Here is a 27214-nt window from a genome sequence, read left to right as displayed (position 1 = left end):
GGCTTTAACAAGAAGAAAAGTCAGTCATTCACCACCATCTTTCTCTTCTTCCTGCGCAATAAAACCACCAAAGTCCTCTTCTCCAGTGTCGGAAACGAACAGGCTCAGGATGGCTTCGTCATCCACTCTCCGCTTCTCTCCTTCGTTGTCACTTTCAAAACCAACCAAACAAATCCTCGTTGTCAGTGTCAGAGTCGAACACCCTCTGAAGGGCCGTGGCGGTGTCCTCCTCTCCATCATGCAGTAGTCCAGCCCTTCGAAATCCGTTGGTGATCGTGGATGTTTTCACACTTTTCCACGCTGTCAGAATCCAATGGTGGAGTTGGGCATAACTTGCTTTTGGCAAGTTTATCGACGCTCGTCATCCACGCCTCCGGCTGAACGCGTAGTGCTACTTTGAAGTTTGTTTTTCGCGCTACTTCGTACGGCACTACGTTGCCTGACGGATGGACATGTGACCAACATACCACTCTTGAACCCCGATCCTTCCGCCAGGCAACGTAGTGCCGTACAACAGCGGAACAAACAAAACAAATCCGCTCATGGACAATCCATTGAAAAGCCGCACCTGACTAAAAGCCGCAGGGTTCAAAGCTTGTGCAAAAAGTAGCGGCTTATAGCCCGACAATTACGGTAGTTGATTCCAAGTGTTGGACTTGTATTTGCCATTTTTGCACTGGAATTCCCAATATGAGGTCCAAGGAAGTGAAGGAGGACATTGTTAGTTCGAAGAAACAAAAAAATAATCAAACAGAGCAAAAATTTTAGGCGTAGCCAAATCCACAGTCTGTTACATCCTTAAAAAGAAGACGTGCAGTGGGCAGATCAGGAACCCCAAAAAGCCTGAAAGACCACATAAAAGTACCATCGCAAAAAATGCCTCTCAAAGTTTTCTTCTTCTTTCATTTGCTCCCTTTAGAGGTTCTATCCTTATACCTACAATAGAGCTGGGCGATAGAACGATAACGATATGTTTCGCGATATAACTTTTACTCGATAGAGAAATTAAACTATCGCGATAGACCTCGCCGCTCTTGTCCTCTTAAAAAAAAAAAAAAAAAAAAAAGGTCAGCCAATCCAAATTAAGTAGCGCAGAGCCGAACCAATCACAGCCGCAGCGTCACGTCGCGTGACTTGTTACGTACAGCACAAGTGCCAAGCCGCACGTGTATTTGTTTGGGAAGCAGCCAGCCACCGTACCGCCCGGGTAATGGAGGAAATGAGTGTGCCGACTAGAAAAATCAACCGAGCGTGACCGAAGGTTACCGAAGAGAAAACAGATGATGGTTCCAATGCCGGAGAGATTGTCGAACGGAAGAGCCATAGAAGTTTCATAGTGTGAAGGTATTTCGGCTATTTCAAGTCTGACAAAAAACAGAGTAGCGTGCACTGTAAATTGTGCCGAAAGCAAGTCTGGAAATACAATAAACTGGTGCATGCGTCACACTGTGCGCCACGTTATTGTTTCGGTGAAATGAATTTCTACAATACTGTTACTGTTAATTCTACTCTGCAGTGTTTAAATGCTTACATATACACACAGTTACTGTCCCTCCACACATACGACTCGGTTCTGCTTCTATGCCCCAGCTTTGTTTACTTTTTCCCACCGAGGCTTCTAGACTTCTGATTGGCCAACATTTCTGCACAGTTAGGAATCTAGCTCCACCTGCTGCTTTGGCATGTTCATAGCAGCGTTTTCCTTCATTTCTGCCTTTATGTGTGGACGGGATTATTTTTTAAAACGGAAAATCTCCGTTTTCAAAAATACCCGTGTACGTGTGGATGTAGCCTCAGTCTCTGACTGGAAGCGCTAATTCGTCATTCGGCTTTTGTCAGACTAAAGTAACTGTTAAAACTGTTTGAAAAGCTCAGCTATACAACAAGGAGAGATTGAGAATTTCCTTTTAGTTCTCAGTTTATTTGATATTGACAAAAGTTAGTCAGTTTTGTCTGTTCTTCTGTAAAACAAACTAAGATTTATTTTTAGAATTAATATTTTGTTTCTAAGTGGAATTGACAATTTAGTAGTCTGTTTCGTTTGTTCTATTTTGAAACTTAAACGCTTTAGCGGCTGCCTTTTGTGTAGTTTGCAATATTTGCCTTTATTTATCTGAAAAAGTCTCATGTTCCTTAAGTACATCTACCCTGTTGAACTTCATCCATCCATTCACGTCCGCTTAATGGATGAACTTATTATGGGAAATAAATATTTAAATAAAAACAAGCTGCTGATTATTTCACATTTTACTTGTGAGCAACGGCACATTTAAATCTTACAAATATAGTTATTTGGCTTATATCGTGATAGATATCGTTATCGCCTGAAATGAAAAAAACATATCATGATATGAAAAATCTTATATCGCCCAGCTCTAACCTACAATCATCTTCTTTCACACCAACCCTATGTATAGACTTCTTCACTACATCCATGAACCTTCTCTGTGGTCTTCATCATATCCTTCTGCCTGGCAGCTTCATCTTCAACATCCTGTGCCCAGTATATCCAATATCCCTTCTCTTTAAATGTCCAAACCACCATGTCAATAACACTCTTAAGGAGGTAGGTCTATCATTGTCAAGTCTACAATCAAGAGACATCTTCAGAGAGTTTCCAACATGGTGCAAACCATTGGTCACACTCAGGATGGTCAGATTTGACTTGCGGAAAAATATCTGATAAAGTCTGTTCTGTCTAGAAAACACTGTGGTAAAACACGGTGGAGACAATACTCTGGCATGACCATGGATAGCTGCCAATAGAACAGGTTGACTAGTGTTTATTAAAGATGCGACCGTTGATATGAGTTGCAGGATTACGAGTACTTAGATTCAGACAAGTGGGGCAGAACTGATGAGAAAATGCTTCACAGTGTAAATGGTAAATGGCCTGTATTTGTATAGCGCTTTTCTAGTCCCTAAGGACCCCAAAGCACTTCACACTACATTCAGTCATCCACCCATTCACACACAGGCGATGGCAAGCTACATTGTAGCCACAGCTGCCCTAGGGCGCACTGACAGAGGCGAGGCTGCCGGACACTGGCGCCACCGGGCCCTCTGACCACCACCAGTAGGCAAACATGGGGTTAGTACCTTGCCCAAGGATATTTGGCATGCAGCCAGGAGGCAGTCTGGGATCGAACCACCGACCTTCTGATTAGTGGCTGACCTGCTCTGCCACCTGAGCTACAGCCACCCCACAGCCACAGTGTAAGTGGATAATGACCCAAAACATACTGCAAAAGCAATCCAGGAGACTCTCAAAGCAAAAAAAGGGAATATTTCACAGTGGCCAAGTCATGCACCTGATTTCATTTCAATAGAGCATGCCTTTCAGTTATTAAACATAAAACTGAATGCAGAAAGACAACTTACAAGTAGCAACTGAAGATGGCTGTAGACCTAGCAGAGCATCTCAAAGAAGGAAATATAGCATTTGGTTGGCTCCATGGATTCTAGACCTGTATACACGTACTCCTAAACTAGAGATGGACCGATCCGATATTACGTATCGGTATCGGTCCGATACTGACCTAAATTACTGGATCGGATATCGGAGAAAAATAAAAAATGTAACCCGATCCATTAAATATCACGAAAGCACCTCACAAAACTTGCAACACGCCGTAACTCACCTCAGAACGTATGCATCACGTGATAGAGCAGCTGTGGCATGCCGGACCTGTCGGTGGTCTGGATAGCATGTGGAGCTTCGCTAGCAACCTGGCATTTCATCTCCGACAAAGTTATCCCCGAGAGAAGTAAAGCAAGTGTGTAAGTCCATCTCTGAATGTTTGTAAAGCATTCCCACGTTAAGCTTAACAAGCGACTGCCTCTCGCTCTCCGGCTGCTACTTCAATCGTGAAACTGCTTAAATCAGCTGATCGGCTTTTCTGTGGCGAGTCTGTCTCTCGTTTGTTTTTGGTCCACTTTGCGCCAGAAAGAGCAAACCAGCGGCTGAACAACAGCAGCACTTTTAAGCTTGATAAGCTGTTGTTAGAATTTATTTAATATTAATTTCTACACCAGGATCTTTTTCTACGTAGCTGACGGCTGGTAACTGTGCAGGGGCGGATCTAGCAAAGTTTAGCCAGGGGGGCCGATAGGGCATTAACTGGGAAAAGGGGGCACAAAGACATACTTTTCTTTCTTATTCTCATTTAAAATGTCTAGCTTTTAATAAATAATTATCTGACACCCAAAGTTTTAATTTGATGTAAAATGAATAGAAGTCAATTACTGTACATAGTGACTATTAAGTCTAATATATATACCCTAGTAAGCTATAGTACTTTTTACTTTGGGAAGGTACCATCTGTGCAGTCTGCAATTTTGTTGAAGAAAGATGTTGAATCTATTTAATATTTCTTGAAAAATAATTGATTTCTGTGCATTTTTTTTCACACTGCATCAAATTAAGGTTGATTACGTCGATTAAGCATCATGAGGTGGCGCGTGAGGGGTGGTTCCTTTTTTTTTTTTAATTTAATTTTGTTGTTGCTGGGAGTTGGAACCCTATTAGTTAGGTTGCTTAATATTTACGCTAAGTACTCTTTAAAATACCAGAATAGGGAGGATGGTGTAGGTCTAAGTTTATTAGATTGATCAGTATTGCTGAACTATGAAATATTTTTTTTGTATACAGGTATAACAGAATAGCTTTAGTGTAGTTGTTGTTTTAAACTTGAGTATGAACTTGCAGACTTGCAAAATGCAGCAAGATATTTTAAAAAACAGTTTTGTTGATTAAAAAACACTATATCGGATTCATATCGGTATCGGCAGATATCCAAATTTATGATATCGGTATCGGTATCGGACATAAAAAAGTGGTATCGTGCCATCTCTATCCTAAACAGCTGAAAATTAGGGACTGTGTATAAAAATGGCTGTATTTCCTAAATGTTTAATGTAATGCTTTTGTTAAAGCCCTTGCATTAAAACTGAAAATCTGCATTTCAGTTACATATTGATTGTTTGATTTCGAGTCTGCTAGTGTGGTAAAATAAAATAACAAAAAATGATATATTTTTTTAATAGTTTACCCAAAACTGATTGACCTAACTGTACTTAGTTGACTTTTATGTATTTAGCAATTCCGCAGTTTCTCTAAAGTCAGAGTAATGTGGAGACTGAGACTTACTTTTTCTCTGGAGGATGTGGTGAGAAACTACTGCTGCAGGAGTCAGTAGTTTCTGATTTAGGAGTCCCATTAATTCTCTCCTTGAAGTCTGTGTTATACCTCTCACCTTAGTAAAAATCCTGTGCTTCCTGTTTACACTGGCTCCCCATTTGTCTTTATGTGACTGCATCATTCTGCCCGTGTGCCTTGTCTTCATTCTACAGTCACACATTTGGCATTTAGGTGATAGCTTTATTGACTTGTGAACAAAGTATAATATTTTAAATAACCAAAATTGACAAGTAATCAAGAGTTTGTTGGTATCATGGCTTCCAAATAGTAGAAAGAACAACTGTAAATGTGCTAGAAATTGAATTTTTATGATAAATAAATAATAAAGCCAAGGAAAATGACAGAAGGTATAGCAACTTCACACAGCATAGAGAAAAAGAAAATTTAAAAAAAGAATGGAAACATGTCCAGTAATATGTGTGTACACACACATATGACTATTTCATAAGCCCCCGGGGTTATTAAGGGACTTTTCTTTCCTTTTCTTCACCTTCTGTGCTGACAGTGAGCCTGTAGTTAATAATCCACTACAGTAAGGAGGTCACTGGTCATAAACCTTTTCTGGGAGTCTATATGTGGTTGTGTGTGTCTGTATGTTTATGTTTGAGGATAGAATGCAATGGGCTAAAATGCAGTCAATAGACCAGCCATTGATTTGACAAAAACACCTGCTACTACAGTTATATAGACTAACCCAAACACGCACAGTTTTTCTAATCCCTCACTTAGTTTAAACTACTTTAATGTCAGCTGCTTCCAGCACCACTGCACCCACAATAAAAACCGTGCATAAATGTAATTGCCTTTGATTCACCTACATCTCCGCCATTATTGAATTACCCAGCACTGGCTAGTTCGAATCAATAGCAATGTTATCACAGGGCCCCAGGTGAGCAAGATATAAAGAGAAAATCAGGTGTGACAAGATCTCCTCTGTCATCAATAGAGTTGCCTGCTCTCCTTTTTCTTGCCATTGACCAGATATTGACTGTTGATGGGGGAGAGAATTGATCTCCTCTCTCGCTCACTGCAAGACAACTTAACATGGGCAGTGGGCAAAAGGCAATCAGAGGAAATTGGTGATAGACACAGGATGGGAAACAAAGAAAGGAGAAAGGGAATTAAAGTATTCAAAGGGTAGTAGAGCTGTCTCTAATTGGAGGCATCTGGGGACATTGAAGTAGTAATCAAGAAGAAGAAAAACTAGCACTAGCTCTTCAGAAACCAGTATAAGGTCAGCACAGCATTATTCTATATGCAACATGCACACTGTGAAACAAAAGTATTGTACTGTGCATTCTGAAAGTCATTTGCATATTAATATTATGACACCCATCAGTTAAAAAAGGAGCAACAAAGGAGCATGAGGTCATACTTTTTTGTCACATTGGAATTTTAAAATAACTGATGATAACTATCTGATCAAATTTTACAGTTTGGCTCAGAGAAAGGATAAAAATAAATAAATAAATAACCCAGGTCAGTGAAATTATTTTTTCATTATGAAAGGAGGCTTCAACTGAGCACCATGCAATTTTAAACCTTAAACCTGGCTTTATATTTGCTTTTACTATTGTAAAAAGTGAAGTTAAGTTATTTTTCCATTCTTCTCCCTTACCTCTGTGTAAGCTCTGAAAAAGTCCATAGCCAATTTATTTATTTATGTTCATTTGTTAATAAGACCACTGGCAGTATTCCACCTATGCACAAAGGGCATATAAATATGGGAGAATTGGAAAATAAATAAATAAACTGAAACTCTTGACCCCAGTGGCACTGCAAATCAATACAGAGCTGTTCTAAGTGATCATCTTTATGATGATACAATAAACATCCTAATAAGAGTGGTTGCTTCCAGCATGACATGAAAGTGCCCCCAACATAGTTGCTGAACTGCTCGTGGGTATGATCTTAATCACATGCTGTAGCTTTTTGCAATCATCAGATTTCAATCGAACACCAAAGGCATTTCAACTAGTAGCATTTTTTAGACTTGTAGAATCAATGCCAAGAGGCAGTGAAGCTGTTGTGGTGGAATGTGGTACACCTTATAGGATGATGGGTTTTTTTGTAGTTGTTTTTGTTGTTTTCCTTTAATTTGTCAACAATCTCAACTTTTAGCATATTGACAACCAAGAAGCAAAACAGACCACCAAATCAATAGCTGTGTATGATGGATGACACAAGGCATTTGAAAATCAGTCAGAATTTTAAACGTGCTCTAGTCTGCCTCCAACTTTATTAAGAGTCCATTTTAACTAGATGACATTTTTATTTTCTCTGCATTTCCTGCACCTTTATATTCATGTCATGTCCTCAGAAAATCCCTAACAGGGAATCATTGGGTCTTGTCAGCCAGCAGGAAAGTTAGACCATCAAAGATAATTGCATGCTAATGTTCAATAAGCCTTGTAAGTCGCTGCAGATAAGTGTGGCTGCCAAACATCCTTGCCAGGGGAAAGCACATCTAATCCCTTGGCTGTGGCCGGGGAAAATTAATATTAAGCTCCTTTGGCCACTTCCAGTGTGGCGATAGAAACAATTACACAACAGCCCACCAGAGCGCAATTAATGAAAAACTGAGCAGTTGCTTAGTTGACACATTTTAGCAAAGATACATCTATCCACTAGCTGGACAAATAATTAAAAATCGTATAAAGCAGTTGAATTGGGCAATTTTTTTGAGTTCACTGGGCGTTGGAGTTTCCGCAGAATAACCCGGTTGTTCAAGAAATTCATCATTGTCACAACTCCATGGCCGCTGTTTACACAGTGACCTGCATTTGTGCAATATTTAATTAAAATGTGCTCAGAGTAGATCAAGCAGAAAAAAAGGCTTTATTAACATGTTCATTTTTGATGACAGACGTAATTTATTGAAAGAATATGAGGTATTTACCGTTTAAAGCAATTAAGACCAAAATCATGTTTGAATTTCTTACCCTGCACTTAATACTTTGGCTATTTGGAATCTTTCCTTTTTTTCTTTCTGTCTTTCTTATAATGCAAAATATTAATAGAACACTAGGTGCAAGTAGGCATATGCTGTGGTCTTTCAAAGAATAAAGTAAAAAAAACAACAACTCCAAAACAACATCCATCCATCCTCAAAAAAATCATTCCCAAAATGACTTTTTAAAAAGAGGCAGCAATATATCTTGAAATACAGTGATATAAACTTTAAAGTCTCCTAGACCTATATCAGACTAGCTCACTGCTTTTAATCAGTGTGTAAGAAAATCTCTGCTGGTCTAACCTTTTAAATTACTTTAATGAAAAACTCATTTATGTAACATCTGAAACAACGATAAGAGAAAATAATAGCAATAATAAACAAGTTACTAGAGAGCGTAAATAAGAAAATCCAAGATTCTATCTCAAAAAATAAAACAGACTTTTCTATTTAGTTTTAAACAAATATTCTAACAGATAATAAACAAAGCTGGAGAAGTCAGTGTTTGGGATCTTAAGGATGCAGGGAGAAATATTACAGCACTTAGAGTGTGGAGGAGAGTTGTGTTTCATGATGTCTCCAAAGCTGTTTTTCAGTTGAATTTTATTTTACAGCTAGTACTTTAGTATCCTTTCGTATTATGAGGCATGATTTTCTAATCATGTCATAATTCATAAACAGTCACACACCCTAGGACTATACTTTTTTTAAATTCTCAGTATGAATCAACAGCATGTATGCATGTAAGCACCATTGTATCACTATCAGAGGAGATAACAGTATGTTGCTGAAGTAGCAAAGAAATGATATATGTCATATAGATATATTATAAATGTTAACTTATTACATTCTTAATTTATTAGATTTGTTTTTACACACTTATAGGCATGGATTATTTGGAAGATAGCTGGCTAGTGTCAGATGGTATTAGCAACCTCCCTCAGTCCTTTCATTAAAATTAGTCCTGACCTTTGTTAGAATTAATATTGTTTGATAAAGTTGATGTAGGAGAGCTATGTGAATCTCTTAATAGAATTATATATACACACACACATGTGTGTATATATACACACGTGTGTGTGTGTGTGTGTGTGTGTGTGATTTTTATTTTATTTTATTTTTTAGCATATTTACATTCATAAAAGTCTAACCTTAGGGGGGGAAATAATCAAGTAGACTGACTCGTGTAATCAATCACATTTCATGTTGTTTTAACATTTAAAAATTGGACAAAGCTTGTTGTATTAACAGAATCACTACCCAACAAATAATAAAAAAACAAAACAATGTAAGAGAAACATTACCTTACACGTAATCTGTCTCACAGAGAATAATAATAATGGATTGGATTTATATAGCGCTTTTCTAGGCACCCAAAGCGCTTTACAATACCACTATTCATTCACTCTCACATTCATACACTGGTGGCGGCAAGCTACGGTTGTAGCCACAGCTGCCCTGAGGCAGACTGACAGAAGCGAGGCTGCCATATTGCGCCATCGGCCCTTCTGGCCAACACCAGTAGGCAAGTAGGGTAAAGTGTCTTGCCCAAGGACACAACGACCAGGACAGAGGGCCCAGGGATTGAATCGGCGACCTTCCGGTTACAGATGCGATTCCCAACCCCCTGAGCCACGGTCGCCCATATAGGAAATCTAAGTATGGAAAAATGATGTGGCTCTCGGCTTAGATCTCTTCTTTAGTAAACCATGATCTCCTGTTTTTTTCCCCTTGTTGTAATATAGTATCTACAGACAGATTGATTAAAAAAAAACATACACTGTATAGCCTATTTTTCTTTAAAAAAAAACATGCTTGAACACACACAAAGATAAGACACTCCCCTTTGTCTGACCATTGCAGCTTTCCACTTGGTAATTCATTGCTGAGTCTGATATTGTATTACAAGATGTATTTGCTCCCTCCTCTAATAAGAACATAGATTACAAGCAACACTGAATTCACTATGTGCATCCCAGCTGATTGCTTTGCCTGCCTGTGTGTTAGCTTATATCTTTTTAAGCGTCAGTGCCTAGCTATTTACATTCATCCACTAAGCCTTAAAACAAATTATAATCGATCTTGGGCGTGATGAAAAGGGTGGACTGCTGCAAATTAAAAAGAATGCAAGGTGACAAGGACAAAAGAATCACAATCAGCTCCTCTCAGAGTGTGTGGTGCAAAAAAAAAGACCATCAACTCATACGTCTAAGATGTGCAAGCAATCCAAGACACATAGTACAAAGTTTTCTGTTAAGACCTAAGTGTTTTCTGTCACTCATTACTGAGAGCTGTCAACAGTAGGAAAACTTATTTTCTTTAGAAAGTGCAACAAACTGTCTAATCAGTTTAACCCTCTAAGGCTCAGTTTAACCCTCTAAGGCTCAAATTAAACTTTTTGTTGCTAATGCACAACCAAGTCCTGCAGTGGTACTTCTGAGTAAAAAAAACTCATAAAATATGTATGTGAGGTAATCAGGTTGTAAGTTTTTAACTGTTGCAAATCGGCAACGCCTGCCTCGAGAGGGTTAATTAGTCAGGATTCATCTCAGTCTCACTAGACAATCATGTACATGAATCCTCTCAATTGATCATCAAGATATAAAAGCAAAAGAACAATTACTGCATTTCGTTGCCCTGTACATGTGCATGTGCAATGACAATAAAGTTGAATTCTATTCTATTCTATACATTATATCATATGATTCACCTATTCTAAGGACAATGACTACAAATAATAATAATAATACTAATAATAATACATACTGTGTATAAAAATAAATATAAACAAGAGCAAGCACATTGTAATTCAACCACAATTCCAACCAAATGGCATTGCTTTTCTAAAGTCTGTGCTTAGGGTTATTGCAGCTTTAACAAGTTAGATTTCTGTGTTCTCACAGGCTTTGCCTGCAAGCAATGCCTCTGGGTAGCTGAAATATTTCAAAACAATAGTACAGAATGAGAAATGTGATGTCGTTTTTGTATGGTACGTTTGTCAAGGTACTACACGTTATTGGTCCAAATGTCTAAGATGGATGGATGGATAAATTAATAGAGTTTGTATAGTAATATTTGCTCGTCATCTTGATGACTAACACATTCAACCTGTCTTCCTGTCAGTGTGTTCCAGTAGTTTAATGAAATAAATGATTTTATTATGGTGACAACTCTAGACATGTCTCTCATATGTGACGTGCCATCGTATGTCCCCTGAATGACAAATCTCTCACTATCTGGAAGGCTGAGAAAAGATTCTTGTTTGTGAAACAAGACATGTATTCTAGATTTGAGTGCTGAGGGAAGAGATGCGTTAATGAAGTAATGTTTAAGTCATTACAAGTACCAGTGTTGCTACAGTACCCCTTATTCATTGTCACTATGATCAGTGCTGCAGGCAAAAATACAGACATAAAATTAAATTCTTCCTTAAAATCTTGGATGCATTCTTTGGACTTTTGACTAAAAATGTGTTATTTCACTTATGTTTGCCTCAAGCAATATTTTTAATGTATTTGCATGTTCAAAAGAATAAAGAATTCAAGCTATTGTTTTTGAGAAGGGTAAATATCACATGGAATGATTTTAAAGTTGTATGCCCTGTTGTTTCAAGCTGATTGTCGGATTTCTTGTAATATTTATCTGCATTGTATGAATATATTTTTTGCCCTGTCTTAATTACAGCTGTTTTTATATAGCTGTTTTTAATACCCAGTGCATGACCAACAGACATGTATGTCCTTGAACGCCCATGCACAATAAACACATAAATACACACATGCGTCCATTCATATGTCCTACCTGTGGAAAGCGCAGGGTCCATGAACCTGCTGAGAAATCATTTCCCAGGCAAGCAAGCGAGGCAATTCCGTCACAGCAAGGAGGAAAAAAGGCTTTTTTTAATGGGGAAAAATTGGAGGCAGGGGATGAGTTAGCAGTAGCGGCCAGGATAATTGATGGCAACTGTTTGGGTACGAGATTAAGATTCATTGGAAGGACCACACATGGGGGCTGGAAACCAGTATGTGCTAGAGGCATGAAGGATATGAGGCAACATTTTGACTCGCCTGCTAGCTTAATTGATAGAGTGTCGTCCCATATGCAGGGTGAAAAAAAGAAGAAGAGAAAAAACTATCAAACAGGATTTGGAATAGAGGCTAGAATGGATTAGGAAGTAGGGCAAAAAGCAGTGGAAACCCAGCGGCAAAAAAAAAGAAGCTTTGAATGTTGAAGGTCAGTGGTTCCTATCCCCAGAATTTCTGGAAACAGGCTGGAGAAAAAGTAAAGCGCGCGAGATACATACTGCCACTCATCATCGACTATCCTTGAGGAGCCTTTTGGCACTGTGCTTAACACACAACTGCCCCAGTAGAGGCCCTCGGTGGGGAGCAATAGGAGATACAGTATAGTATTGCTCCTGCTGTGAATGTGACTATTTGTATGAGTAGAGAAAGTGAGTGGAGCCAATCTGATTTCCTGGACACAGCAACTTATGTTTAAAACATAACACCACCTAACACAATGAATACCTGTCAGTCCTTTTTTTTCCTGTAACTTTTTGATGTGTTATGAAAGCACAGAACTCACATGGGGGCAGCTATACTGTAGAATATCTAAAGCATTCTACAGTTCCTGAGTGGGTATACACATACACTACTTTATTTTCTAGTATATCTGGCACATATGCACTGTCATGGGTTGACGGCTAAAAGGAGTGTATGCAGAAATGACAGGACAGAACAAGACAAAATAAGAGGCAAATGTATACAGATGCGTGTCTAATTTCCTCCTGATACAATGACACTGGCAGAGTACCAAAAATGCGAACACCACACAAAAGTTAAAATATTCTATTTACACTTTATTAAGTCAGAGGAATTTCAAAGAGAGGCTGATTTAAAACCATGTGTGTAACCTGGCATCACACACATTCACAAAGAGACGCACTGATACGCTGCACAAGTTTAAGATTTATTGCGGGAGTGATGAAAAAATACTGGTTAAACTTGTTGACCATAGACATGAGTAATTTGCCATGATTTAAGGAGAGATTTTGTTCATTGTTAAATTAAATAACAAATAACACTCTGTATCACCTCTTTAGTCAGAGATTTTGTTGGTGTACTAAAACACACACACACACATATATATATATATATATATATATATATATATATATATATACATATACGAGTCGGTCTGCATGTTTAATTCATTGTTAGCCTCTTCTAGATGTAAGGAACAGTTCTTTTTGTTTTGTTCTTCCATGATTTATGTGTTCACTTGTGTGAGTACAAACAAATTAAACCAAAATGATCTCTAAATAGTAGCACTACGTGTTTGTGTGTAGGTACATGTGTGCGTTTCCATTTTTAGAAGTGAGCCTCTGAGGATCACTTAAGTGTGTCGGCATGTTGCTAAAAACATAATAGCTTAAGGCCACGACATAGATGCAGACGTACAAAGTGCTCAGTCCCTCTCACAAACACACGCCGACACTGTCAGCCCGCGTCTGCGCACACTTACACACCATGTAGTTTGCAACTGATTCATTTGACCCCATTGCTCAGCCTATCTGCTCTCTCTTTAGCAGACTGTTGGGATATGAACCACCTCAGGGGTTTACTGTTTCTACTATTAGCATATAAAGAGCATAAATTTCACTCCACCTTGTATTAGGAGGAAACCTCTGAGACTTCAAGAGCAAAGGCAAAGCCACCGAGGAAAACTTCAAAAAAAAAAATCAGTGGCTGGAAAAGTTGTGCTTTAAGCTAAAAAGGAAAGTCAGGTGGATTTGTTATTAAGTAGAGTATACAGATCCATTCATACACAGACACATGAAGTCAGTCTAAATACATATTTTCTTTCAAAAACGCACATTTTAGGTAACCTGCTGAAAGGAAATAGTAGCATGAAGGAGTCCAAATGAAAAACACCTTTCACCTGTCTTTTAGTTTACTGTAAATTAACATCTCTGTCTCCACCACAACTGAGTGCATTCTGACAAAGAGCTGATCTAACTGCCTCACACAATAATAAGTGTCTAGTTGGCTGAGCTGTAAGAGGTCTCACAGTCTAGGTGAGAACAAGCTCCCATCTCAAACTTAATGAGTGAACTGTGTTGGAATGATACTTAATCAAAATACTGTTGTAGTGAAATAGCAGAGAACAAAGGCTGCCTGACAAGAGGGTCAGCAATTTCTCTTTGTTCAACAGCAAAATATGCCTGCTTTTTGAGTAGTCTGGCCTGGCCTATCATAGAGGAGGTTAATCATCCACCTCACTCGCATTAAAAACCAAGCCCTGGAACCACATAGTGGTTTGTGTGCATGCCAAAAGCCCCCAAAGCAGCCCTGGAGGGTCCTTCACTGGCTGCTTTAATCTTTGCTGGAGCAGCATCTGATTTCTCCAGTAAAGAAAATCTTCAACCGCTTCCTTGGTAAGGCTTAAGATAAAATGAAGAAGGTGCTGCTAGTGCTATTTAGTTTTGAAATGCATCATAAATTATGCATATATTGTTTTCAGCATTTCACAAAACCTAGTTAATTTTGCCCTCCAATGGCTGAAGCATAATTGGTATAGCGTGTGGTGCAGTATAAGCAGCTGGTGGTCATGCACTTGTGCTCTGAGACAATTGTTCTGAGTTAATTATTGAATTCAAAATGTCTGCCACATGCAGTCCAAACATATATTTGAAGTACTCACTCCTTCTTTTTTCCATAAGGCCAGTTTGCCATCGTGGGAAGAGTGTGAACCTCTGATTAGTGACACTATAGTGACCAGTGAAAACAGTGCTCAGGCTGTATCTTCCAATACATTTCCTTGTCTGTCTGTGTGATGTCTTACAGTTTTTTCTGATTGCTTAAGCACATTTTTTGTAACTATTGGCTAATTTTGCAAAACTCTTCACACAAATAAGAAAACCTGTCACCCAATAATCAAAACATTGTAGTTCTCTTGCAAAAGCGAACACAGCTAGATTAACTCTTCACACCTTCGTAAAAATGGTGTTTCCGTATCAAACAGTACACACAAGCCATCATCTACTAAGCACACAATGCGCCAACTGCACACTGATGGTATGAATACAAAACACATCTGGCGTTTGCTTTCTCTGTGCACAAGGTAGGCTATGTCAGTTTGAGCTCATACTTCTGTCATGGATCCATAAGCATGGAGGGATCCAAACTTCAAGTACTGGTGTTTAGTCAAACACATCAAAACAAACACAAGTGTTTATTTCCAAGTATAGGATTATTTGCAATCGCCATAATGACTATATGGGTTACGTGGTCTGCAGTGAACATGCTTCCTCTGCCCCCTCCTCGTCTTCCTCTTGCTCCTCCTTGTCCTTGTCGTCCTCTTCATCCTACTTCTTCACCTCCACGTCCTCTTCCTCAGCCTCCTCTACTTCTCACTCTTTCTGCTCCCACCATTGTACTCCGCACACACAGCTTACCTGTATTATAGTGCTTAGGCTGATTGCAAAGTGAACGAATTATCTAAGAAAGTTTTCACATGTGAAAGTGTGCCAGACAGTTGGCAAATTAGTGTTAATGATAGCCATACATGTGTATACTTTTGCTAGGAGTGTGTTGGAAATTTGGTAATTGAGTGTTGTGCAGTGAATTGTGCCTACAGTTTTGCAAAGTGTGTGTTACAAAATTGCAAACTGAGTGCAAAGCAGTTTTTGTGCTTTTAGTTTTGCAAACTCAGTGAGTGGTTTTGCTATAAGTCTGAATAGTTTTAGAGATTGTGCTACAGGAATCACAGTTAGGGTTTAAGCATTCAGAAAAAACTGTAATGATAGCCATACATGTGTATACTTTTGCTAGGAGTGTGTTGGAAATTTGGAAATTGAGTGTTGTGCAGTGAATTGTGCCTACAGTTTTGCAAAGTGTGTGTTACAAAATTGCAAACTGAGTGCAAAGCAGTTTTTGTGCTTTTAGTTTTGCACACTCAGTGAGTGGTTTTGCTATAAGTCTGACTAGTTTTAGAAATTGTGCTACAGGATTCACAGTTAGTGTTTAGGCATTCGGTAAAAACTGTAATGCAGTGGAAAGAGGTGGTGGTGCATAGGTGAGAGGATCAGTACAGGCAGTTAGAAGGTTCCCTCAGCAACAGAGCAAAGTGGTATTTTGGTGTTTGGGTTGAAAATTGGTACTAGACTTTGCAATAAGTTTCTTAAAACTACATCATTTAGATTTAACAAACAAGAGTAGATGCATGGAACACATAAACACTATTTACAGATTAACCAAAACTTAAACAGAAACCCTGAGGATATGCAAAACCTTGGGCCTGGCAAGTTTTCTAGAAATCGAAATAAAAAGGCTCTATTTTTGCTTTAAAGGTAGACAGGAAAGTGGAGAGGTGGGGGGGACTTGAACACAGGTCACTGCACACTGGCCATATGGTATGTGGTGCCCTGTTCACCCACTTAGCTAAAGCAGCAGCCCAGAAAAGGATGTTAATGCAACACATGGTGACAGGTGTCATGACTTTAAATCAATATAACAAGTAGTGTCTATGGGGTGGCATGAAGGTCTGTGGTGGTGATGAGGCCATCTGCAGTTCTTTGGGGCCTGAGGTTGAGGACTTGATAGACCACAGCTTCCACCCTGGAGGGAGAATGATTCAAAGAGTTTGTTTTTGTGGTGGAAGAAGTCAGCTGCAATTTTTCTTACCCGCCTCAGAATCCTAGAGGTGTACAGGTCCCGGAGACATGACAGATTGTAGCCAATCACATTCTCAGCAGAACAAATGACGTGCTGTAGTCCTTGGCAGTGGCAGCAGAATACCAGATGGTGATAGAGGAGGTGAGGATGGACAGGGGAGGTGTAGAAGTGCGCCATCTTAGTCTTTGGCAGGTTGACCTTCTTCAGCTGCTACAGGAAGTACATGCTCTGTACATGCTCTGATGTTCTTTTTTTGTTTGTTTGTTATGGAATGGGACCGCACGTGGCAACCAGATAGTGAATCTCCCACCTGTAAGTGGACTCGACCCAGCCAAAGAAAACATTTGAGTTTGACAGATTGCACACTGCAGCTGTTGGTGTGCAGGGACAAGAGTACAGCAGGAAGAACACAGTCTTGTCAGGAAGCCTCACTGATTGTGGATATCATCATGCTTTCACAGTTTCACGTGGTGTCGAACAAGAAGTTTCTCATCCACCTGCAATTTCTTTTATACAGCAAAACTGAAATGACGTTACTGAAGGCAGAGCTGAGGTCTGTGTTCCTAGGGAGTCCAGGTGCTGTGGCAGTCCATGTCTATGGATGATGGCTCTGCAGGCAAAATGCGAGGGCTCTGAGAGTCATTCAGTGGTTCTTAATGTGTCCTTTATTATTATTGCACACCATAACGTGTGCATTACAGGCGTAAGCCAAAGTGGAAGATCAGACAAACTCCAAAGCATTTCTACAGGTCAGTGCAGGTCTAGAAGTCTTTTCACTATACCTACTGTCAGTCGTGGCCTCAGTCAGGAAGAGGAAGCTAGAGGATTTGGGGTAATGAGGTGTGTTTCAGCCAATCACTCCGCTGTGACTTCGGTGGGTTTTTTTTTTGTCTGGAGACAACTTTAAATCCCACTGAAATACTGAGAGCAGAGTGCTAAGAGACAAAAAATAGGTTAGAGTGAAGCACACTGTTCTGCACAGTTTCACCATAGTAATTACTGGATTACAAAATACATTTCATTTACATTTAAATACATACATTTAAAATAAAGTTAAATCTGCAATTTGTCATCAGCAATTTTTAATAACGTTTTATGACTCTAACTCAGTAGGTGTGATATCTATACTATGCTGTGCTGTGTTACATAATTGTATATTTACTCTTTTAATAGCATAAGTAATAGTAATCATAAGTAATGGCAACAACCAAATCAGACACTGGGATTGCTGGCTTTTTCTTTTTTGTTTATGGAGTTGTAGCTTGACAGCAGATTTAAAGAACAGCAGGAGGCAGAGAACATACAGATAAACTGCAATTACAAAAAGTAACATAAAGTATACATTCTCTGTTGTTGTTTTGGTTTTGAAATCTCAAAGTGTTTAAGCTTGTTCACTGAAAGCAAATAGAGTTAAAATAGGTGAAAAAGAAGGTGAGCCTAAATAGTACCAGTAATAGTATTTGTTTTAATATTTAAAATGCATGCAATGCTGTCTGCTTTTGTAGGGGAGCGAGAGTGCATAATCAGAATCAGAATCAGAATCAGAATACTTTATTGATCCCTGGGGGAAATTATTTAGAATTTAACAGCAAGTTATCCTTTGTGGAAAACTCTCACAAGGTGTTGGAAATATGCACCACTGATGACACGATTGCTAATTTATGGTAGACCATATGGCGACAGCGACAGCATTGTTGGTAGATGACCAGAGCTCAGAGGGCAACGAGAGGTTAGTGTTACTGGACCGTGCCGTTATCACGAACACTCATCTAGTTATTGTTTCTGATGCTTATTAAACTGCTCAGCAGATGGACGATAATCTAGGCCATGATTACCATCCGAGGCAGTGGCTTGTAACTCACACTTAGCCACTGAGGCTCATCTGGGAGACATTAGGGGACAAAGGACAACTCTGACCTCAAATATGGTACTTTATTCAACGTGCCTGACAGAAAATGTAGTATTTTCCACTGTGTAAAGCTTATTTCTACAAGGTACTCCTATTTATTCAGTTCACGCTGACGAAGTTCAGCTATTGACAGTGTTTACTCAAGGAAGTGACATTTGCAACTTTATTTAATTCGGTCAGTTACTTGCTATTGGGATGACCTTTTGCTGGCTTCACTGGCAGGAGCCTATAAACCTCGGAGGCTCACCAGCTTTATAGGCATTCAATAGTCGCACAAGTCACTATTGATGAAGTTGTTGTGTGCACAACCAAATGAAATGAGAAGGGATCAGAAATCACAACACTAAAGTTCCCGTGTAATCCTGATGAGGATATTTATGAAATTAAAATGGATGAAAATACAGCTGAGGGGCATTTCAGCCTGTTTGCAAAGACTTAAACATTGTTTTGTTTTGTGTAAAGAATTTACTCTTTGCTGAAGGTTTTGATCGTGTCAAACGGTGATAGATGCATTGTCGTCTTTTTTGGCGGCTGTCTGTCAAAGATACACGGGAGCTCTCTGTCTGTTTATCTATTTACTTGATAAATATGTGGTTTCGCATTATCTGGCTAAATGCAAGCTTTGCTGCAAAAGCCTTTATATGCTGTTCGAGACCATAGAAATTGAGCCGTGTGCATTTTTTCCCCATTGGCACACAGTCTCATTAATTACATGTATTGGGAAATGTTGTGTTATTATGATTTATCGCTACGATGTATCACTTCTGAGGTGAAATTCTCCGCAAACACATCACATCAATTTACTCTCACAGGCAATTATCCTTCATACATGGAAGAAAGACACTTAAACTCATTGGCATTCTCAGCATTGAGAGTGCCAGAGAGTGAAATATATCAAACAGATGACATAGATTTCCTTTTGTGGAATAGCTATAAGCATTAAACAGTATGAAGATTCATTAGTTCTTGCAGTGTATTCCTGTATTCCTGGCAGTATGTTAACAATTGACAATTCAGCATCTTATAGCTTGTGCTCATGGGTGGGCAGGTTGTCCAATTGTTTTATGCAACCTTTAGTGTGACATACGGACTCAGATGTAACGTATTGAGCATGGAGACAAATGGATTCGATCATGCGATGAGAGGGGGAAAATACATCCTGAGGTCTATTGTTTACAGCCTGCCCACGTTCACGCACACACATGCAGACATAAGAGTCTACACCAGTTGGAGCACCGGGCTCTGCAGTAAACCTTTAACAGTTCACACATCCTCTACAGTATAAATGCACAGATGGTTTAGTTGTGGTTCACTTGGCAGCCAGCACCATCTCAAGCTCATGCAGAGCTTTCGTGGTAGGTCATTAGAAGTCACATTTAAAAAGAAAAGAAAAAATGTAAACATTCTATACATTGCATTAGACAGGTTTCAAAAGTCAGCAGACTTACTGAAGGTCTGCAAATGGGTACGAAAAAGTAAATTTCACCAGACATCACATCATCACATGCCACAATGCCCCTTTCCTCTGATCTCGGCGCTCTGCCTCAAGGGTGCAATAACAGTTTATTACACCTATCTTCACTTTATGACCCACCCCACCACCTGCCCCCACCACTTCCACCCCGCTCCCCTCAAGCCCACGCTAACTGTTATTGAAAACACCCAGGTCTGCTATATATCATTCCTGAGCAGCACGGAATGCTATGCGCAACATAGCTAATCAGCCCCAGATAGAATGGGTATTGTCCAGGTCATAGAAGAATAGCTCCACTTATCTAATATCTGCTTACATGTGGAAGTATTTAAACACAGTTTCATTTGTCTTTTGAGCCTTTGTTGCCCTGAGGTTGAATCTTCTTCTCCTCACATATATCTATTGTGTAATCAATGGAGTGAATAAGAACTATTTTTTCTGCATTGTGCCTGTGTGAAGATAACGGTGTAAATGGGTTGTGGCATATGTTTTGCTAGCAGAGTGGATAGAGTGCAAGTTGGACTGAGAGTGATCTAAGGTATGTGATGGAGACTGCAGTATAGCACATAGTAGGGTGGGATTGAAATGCAAAGCATCAGTAAAGATCTTTTGAGGTGGGTGTGCTCACAGAGAGAGGCTACAGCTCAAGGGAGACAGTGTGACAAGACTCTTGGAAGGACCCACCACCCCTCGGTCACAGTGATGGCTTCACTGCTATCAAGCGTGAACAGGGTGCAGGTGGGAGAAACCACACTGCCATGACAGTGTGTGGAAATGAAGCTAATTCTTCAAAAGGAGCAAATGTCAATGTACATCTGTAACTTGGGCTTATATCAGCAGGTTTGCAAAATGTGCCTAAGTGAAAACACTAAGGCAATACCTTATTGTGAATGTGGCTTATATTTTAAGACTAGTAAAGGAATATAGGTGGGCAGGAACGGCAAATGATGTTTAATTTCATAGGGATTCAAGATTTAGCCACAAACCTTGGGATTTATCTGTTTGTGTCCATGCAGTCATACATGTGTGTTTTAATGTTAGACTAGGGAACACCAGCTGATAGGGCAGATGGCTTGTGTCATCTTGAGTGTGCAAGGTATGTGATGGGTGGAAATGGTCCTGTTTAATTACCTTTAAAGTGAGCAGCGCAGCTAGGTACTAAAGAGCTCTCATCTGCCCTGTAGGCACCAAGGGAAGCTCTAGGAAGGCCTTGTGGTGTAGTGGTTCAGTGGCTGCATCGTGTTACATGGCCAGCTTAGTCAACACTTAGACAACACTCTAGATTCTTTGCAGCACAGGTGTGGTGCTGAAAAACAAGCTGTTTATATGTCTTTTCCTAAATTGTTGTCCTTATTTAAATTTCTACATTAAAACCCTTTTATACATACAAAACATTTTATACTTTGTTAGAAATCCAAAATACAGGTTTTAACAATAGCATTGAGGTGTTTTGGGGCAATGTCCAAACCCATCCTCAGTCAAAAAAATGAATGTAGCTGGATTACAACTGACTTATCTCTCTTCTCCTGTTTCTCTTTTCGTAGTATGTGCTGGAACGGAGAACAAGCTGAGCACGCTGTCGGACCTGGAGCAGCAGTATCGCACTCTGAGGAAATACTATGAGAGCTGTGAAGTTGTAATGGGCAACCTCGAGATCACAAGCATTGACCGCAGTCGTGACCTCACCTTCCTCAGAGTAAGGGGAAAAAAACAACATGATACCGTCAACTAATAGACCGCATTTTTTTTGGCACATTTTAAGTGCAAAGTTATAGGCTTCTAGCTTGGAACCACCAAATTTCTTAAAATAGTGCACAAAAATCAACATGAACATTTGAGAAAATATATTTTTATTTGAATAAAATGATATGTGCCTATATATTCTGTTTAAAAGATTCACATATTCCTTTTTGACTAGTAATGCCTATCATCTGTCTTTTTACCTACACAATAGAAATACAAATACTCATTTTTTTCACAAGTTACTGAGTCTAAACTTCTTAATGTGAACTTTGTCTTTTTTTTCTTCTCATATGACCTTGTTACCCAGAGAATGCTTTGTGCTAAGATCTTTTTCTACCAATCAGCACTCGGATTAGTGTCTATCTCACCAATGATAACTAGAGAGGAAAGTTGTTCTAATCAGCGGGTAATCAAACTTCCTCTCTACTCAGCGTGTCTAACTGATTGTATGCTCGCACCATTGTGATCTGAAGCACAGAATAATCAAAATCCAAATAACTTGATCCTTTAAATCTCCTTTTTGATTGAACGTGAATCACAGACTACAGTGAAAAAGTTCCACGGAGCTGGTCATCATTTCATTTTATTTCACTTTTGAGCCTTCAGCTTTAATCTCGAAGATATTTATTATTTTTATTGCTTCATTTTTCATATAATTATACCCAAGACTTGAGCAGGTGAGTCAACTGAATTGGACCATCTAAGAAAAGTATAGTTTTGCAACAATCTAATAGTATTGTTATCAAAAAGAAACACTAGGATACAAAATGTGGTTAAAGACTGTGCTCTAACACTGTGGAAGCACACTCTTGGAATTGCTTACATGAATGCGTTTTTTCACTTTGGTTGAGAGGACACATACAAACTGAGTGTCAGGTGATGGAAGGTCCCAGCTCCACTGAGGGCCAAACTGTAATAGTGCAGTAATTAAGGGTTAGAAGGTGGTAACTGCAGGAGAATTTACAGGAGAAAAAAAAAAGAGAAAACACATGCATTCTGTTTTTTGGTGAAATCAGCTGCTCTTAGTGACCTCTATCAGCCCTTCACTTCTCATGAACACCAACTCAAGACTATGCTGGCTGCGCTCTGCACTACTAACGCATCCAACTCCAATTGATTCCGGTCTATCTGGGGGTCTTGGGAGCTCCCCTGGTGTTACACTAAAGTGCTGACTGCATTAATGGTCCAATAGTGCTGTGTGAATGAACTGGGCTAAGGAGGCTTTGCCAGTGATGTAGTCCTCCAACAAGGCATTCTGTATTTTTTAGATGTTGCTCCTTACTGTGATGATTTAGAAGTTAATACTGCAATATGACATTTTTTTGTAAAAAAAAGTCCTCTGTTTTTTGTATTTAATTTGAATAGACACAAAAACGCCAAGATTGATCAAAGCACCAAAACAAAGTCATTAAGTGTTTTACATCGTGAAGCACAATTCTGATAATGCCCCCTGTGATGCAAAACAAAACGAAGATGATATTAAGAAAGAGGGAGCAATAGATGCAAAAGTGCTACCATTAGACTCCTGCAAAGGTAATGGGCCCCACTGACTTAGATGAAAAACGGTAGTAGGGGGGAAAGATGTGGCTCAAAAACCAAGTGTGATTGTTGTTTAACTACATGGGACCACCATGCACTATAAAACAACATCAGTTCTCTAGTTTAGCCGTGCTTTTTACAATGTCATGTGTATAGGATTACATTGAAGAGTTATTTGTAGATTGAGGTTAAAAGAGCACTAGTACAGAACCCCTTTTTACACGCCTGTATTACACCACCAATCATTTACAAAGCAGTTCCCTGTGGCACTAACTTGCCAGGTTCCTCCACCTTTCCATGGCTTGCAATTAATGTGGGTTAATTGAAGATGCTAATTAGCAATGTGGGGTGCCAAACACCGAGGGAGCAAAAGGGCAAGGTGGAGTATTTATTTTTAGAGAATATTATTATTATTATGATAAAATGCATTATTAACATGCTTCCCGAGGGAGGAAAAAAAAATCACCTTGAGGTAAAGAAGTAGAGAAGTAAAGACAAAACTATTGTGCAGCAGCTTACCATACCACCTGTCTCTGGGAGGTGATTGAAACTGATGCCTGTGCATTGGCTCCTTCTTTTTGAAGATAGCCAAGAGATTGATGGCTGCCTCCCCAAAGCCCCTCAAACAACTTTAGCAGTAAATAGACTCTATCTTCCAAACTGCCTCAACAACTGATGAATCAACGCTTGCACTGTGATTAATAACTGCTTTTCAGCACTGAGGCTTTCTCCCTTCTATCACATATGGACATTTGCACCAACAACCTAGACCGTGAGCTTTAACCACATGCAATTTTTACATTGTCAGTGCTTAAATCCCCATCCCTCACACACACACACAGTAATTCAGTTTCATGTATATAGCGCCAAATCACAACAACAGGCAGACTTTGTACAAGACTTGAATACAAGTCTTTGTATTGTAAGGTAAAGACCCTACAATACAACTGGAAAAAACAACGACAATCTTTGAGTGAGCACTTGATGACACTGGGAAGGAAAAACTCCTTTTTAACAGGAAGAATCGTCAGACTCAGGGAGGGGCAGCCTGTTATGACAAAGTGTGGAAGAGAGCCGGAGATTACAGTTTTTTCTGATTGCTTAAGCACATTTTTTGTAACTATTGGCTAATTTTGCAAAACTCTTCACACAAATAAGAAAACCTGTCACCCAATAATCAAAACATTGTAGTTCTCTTGCAAAAGCGAACACAGCTAGATTAACTCTTCACACCTTCGTAAAAATGGTGTTTCCGTATCAAACAGTACACACAAGCCATCATCTACTAAGCACACAATGCGCCAACTGCACACTGATGGTATGAATATAAAACACATCTGGCTTTTGCTTTCTCTGTGCACAAGGTAGGCTATGTCAGTTTGAGCTCATACTTCTGTCATAGATCCATAAGCATAGAGGGATCCAAACTTCAAGTACTGGTGTTTATTCAAACACATCAAAACAAACACAAGTGTTTATTTCCAAGTATAGGATTATTTGCAATCGCCATAATGACTATATGGGTTACTTGGTCTGCAGTGAACATGCTTCCTCTGCCCCAGCATCTGGTCATCTAGCAATTCTGTAAAGTAACAATTTCAGTATTTTTACATCAATGGTATTGGTGTGTTTCTCATTGGCATATGGCAGTGCTACAAATCTTTGTGCAAAGTGACTGTACTAACCGATTCTCATTTCAAGATGTCCTTATGGTACTTGCTACAGTGTAGCGGCTCAGTTTAGGCTGGACCCGTTGGCCAGCTACCCTCAGGGTCATTCCACGGTTGATGACATGGTCCACTATTGTAGCTCTGATGTCATCAGCAATTCTATTTCTTACTCTTCCTACCCTTCCTCTCCCCCTCCTCATCTTCCTCTCCCCCCTCCTCGTCTTCCTCTTGCTCCTCCTTGTCCTTGTCGTCCTCTTCATCCTATTTCTTCACCTCCACGTCCTCTTCCTCGGCCTCCTCTACTTCTCACTCTTTCTGCTCCCTCCATTGTACTCCGCACACACAGCTTACCTGTATTATAGTGCTTAGGCTGATTGCAAAGTGAACTAATTATCTAAGAAAGTTTTGACATGTGAAAGTGTGCCAGACAGTTGGCAAATTAGTGTTAATGATAGCCATACATGTGTATACTTTTGCTAGGAGTGTGTTGGAAATTTGGTAATTGAGTGTTGTGCAGTGAATTGTGCCTACAGCTTTGCAAAGTGTGTGTTACAAAATTGCAAACTGAGTGCAAAGCAGTTTTTGTGCTTTTAGTTTTGCAAACTCAGTGAGTGGTTTTGCTATAAGTCTGAATAGTTTTAGAGATTGTGCTACAGGAATCACAGTTAGGGTTTAAGCATTCAGAAAAAACTGTAATAATAACTAATGATTAAATGTACAGTGGTGTTTAAACACATAGTGACTGACAGTCACATAGTGAAGAAGAAATACTCAGTTCATCAAGCCCCCAGCATGCTAGTGCAGAGTCTGTGTTAGATTTTGGTTTATAGTGTTAAACAGTATTCTCTACCACCAGCATCTTTTGGAGTGTTTTATCCCTACAGTAAAGTTTCAGCACATCCACACTGTTGTGGCAGCCAAACAAGTCACTGAAACACCTTCCCGGTTAAATTCCAATAATTTGTCACCCTTAAAACAAATAACATCCTGTTCCCAGCTGAACATATACTGTGATTGTTTATTGGGTGGATGCAGAAGAAAGCACACACTTTGCATCCTTCTTTTCTCTCATGTCACTTTCTTGTGTGCGCTCACAAACAGAACTGATTATGAAATATTAATTTTTCCTTCTCCTCCTCTCTTCCCAGGCTCAGTAGGAACCCACAACCACACAGTTAGATTGCATTGTTTGTCTTGCCATTGCAATCATTAGTAAACATGTAATTTTCTCCCCAATATTAATGCGGTGATCAGCTGCCTTATCAGACTGACAACAGTTCACTGACTTCCCACCTCTTTGCCTGTAGTTGTAAATAAATTATGGAATCATAATTTACAAACGGAACATTTTATATTTCCAACGAGTCTTTGGTTTTCAATAATAACATGTGGTGTTAGGATGACAACTGAGAATCTAGAAGAAGAAAGAAACATGGAGGAAAAAAATTTCAAATAAAGATTTTTCCCTTTAAACTCCATATTTCCATTTCATTTTTATGTAAAGAATGGAAAAAAGAACATATATTAAATGCTGGTATGGCTCATTTTTATACAACAGAAAGTTTAAATACTCCAAGGGACTCCAACTAAATGATGGGGTTGCGCTGATTTATTTTCCCACTTTTTTACTCCTCTTCATGATTACAGAAGAAAGCCACATAATGTTTTGAAATCTGAAAAATCCATTAATGCTCTTTTACAAATAGCAACCAAATAAATACAAATGTTAAATGTGCTAAATTGATTCTTCAAAAGTTAGAGATGGGGGTTTATTTATGGTCCTATGTCTGTTAACTGATTGATCTGCTTAAAGACACCTTGTTAAAGCATTAGAGTTATTTAAACCTATTAAAACAGTGGACTCTAATTGCTAGTGGATAACTCATCTTGACCAAGGTGGTTAGCAAGAGACAAATTGTTTCTTGGGGATTAAAAATCAATGTCATTTGCGCATAACTGATCTTGGAGCAGTCAAAGGTGATCCACAAGCAGCTTAACTAGTAAACTGTTTCTCTCCATCAAAGAGGACAAGGTTTCTACAGGGTGGG

General features: G+C 39.2%; 1 protein-coding gene and 1 long non-coding RNA gene across 7 annotated transcripts in view; one reads left to right on the top strand and one right to left on the bottom strand.

The window, feature by feature from the left end:
- erbb4b (erb-b2 receptor tyrosine kinase 4b) overlaps positions 1-27214 on the top strand; it is a 341307-nt gene that overhangs the window by 143864 nt on the left and 170229 nt on the right. For all 6 annotated transcript variants that reach the window (XM_082509409.1, XM_082509412.1, XM_082509410.1 and 3 more), the window contains exon 2: positions 21759-21910. In XM_082509409.1, the coding sequence (XP_082365535.1) occupies positions 21759-21910 (152 nt within the window). The remainder of the gene's footprint in view (positions 1-21758; positions 21911-27214) is intronic.
- LOC309691620 overlaps positions 1-27214 on the bottom strand; it is a 211371-nt gene that overhangs the window by 129143 nt on the left and 55014 nt on the right. The gene's annotated exons all lie outside the window — the stretch shown is intronic.

This window comes from Aulonocara stuartgranti, assembly GCF_965226115.1.
Source record: "Aulonocara stuartgranti genome assembly, chromosome: 16".
NCBI lineage: Eukaryota > Metazoa > Chordata > Actinopteri > Cichliformes > Cichlidae > Aulonocara > Aulonocara stuartgranti.
Note: the sequence above shows the minus strand (reverse complement) of the source record. Positions and strands in the feature narration are given on the sequence as shown.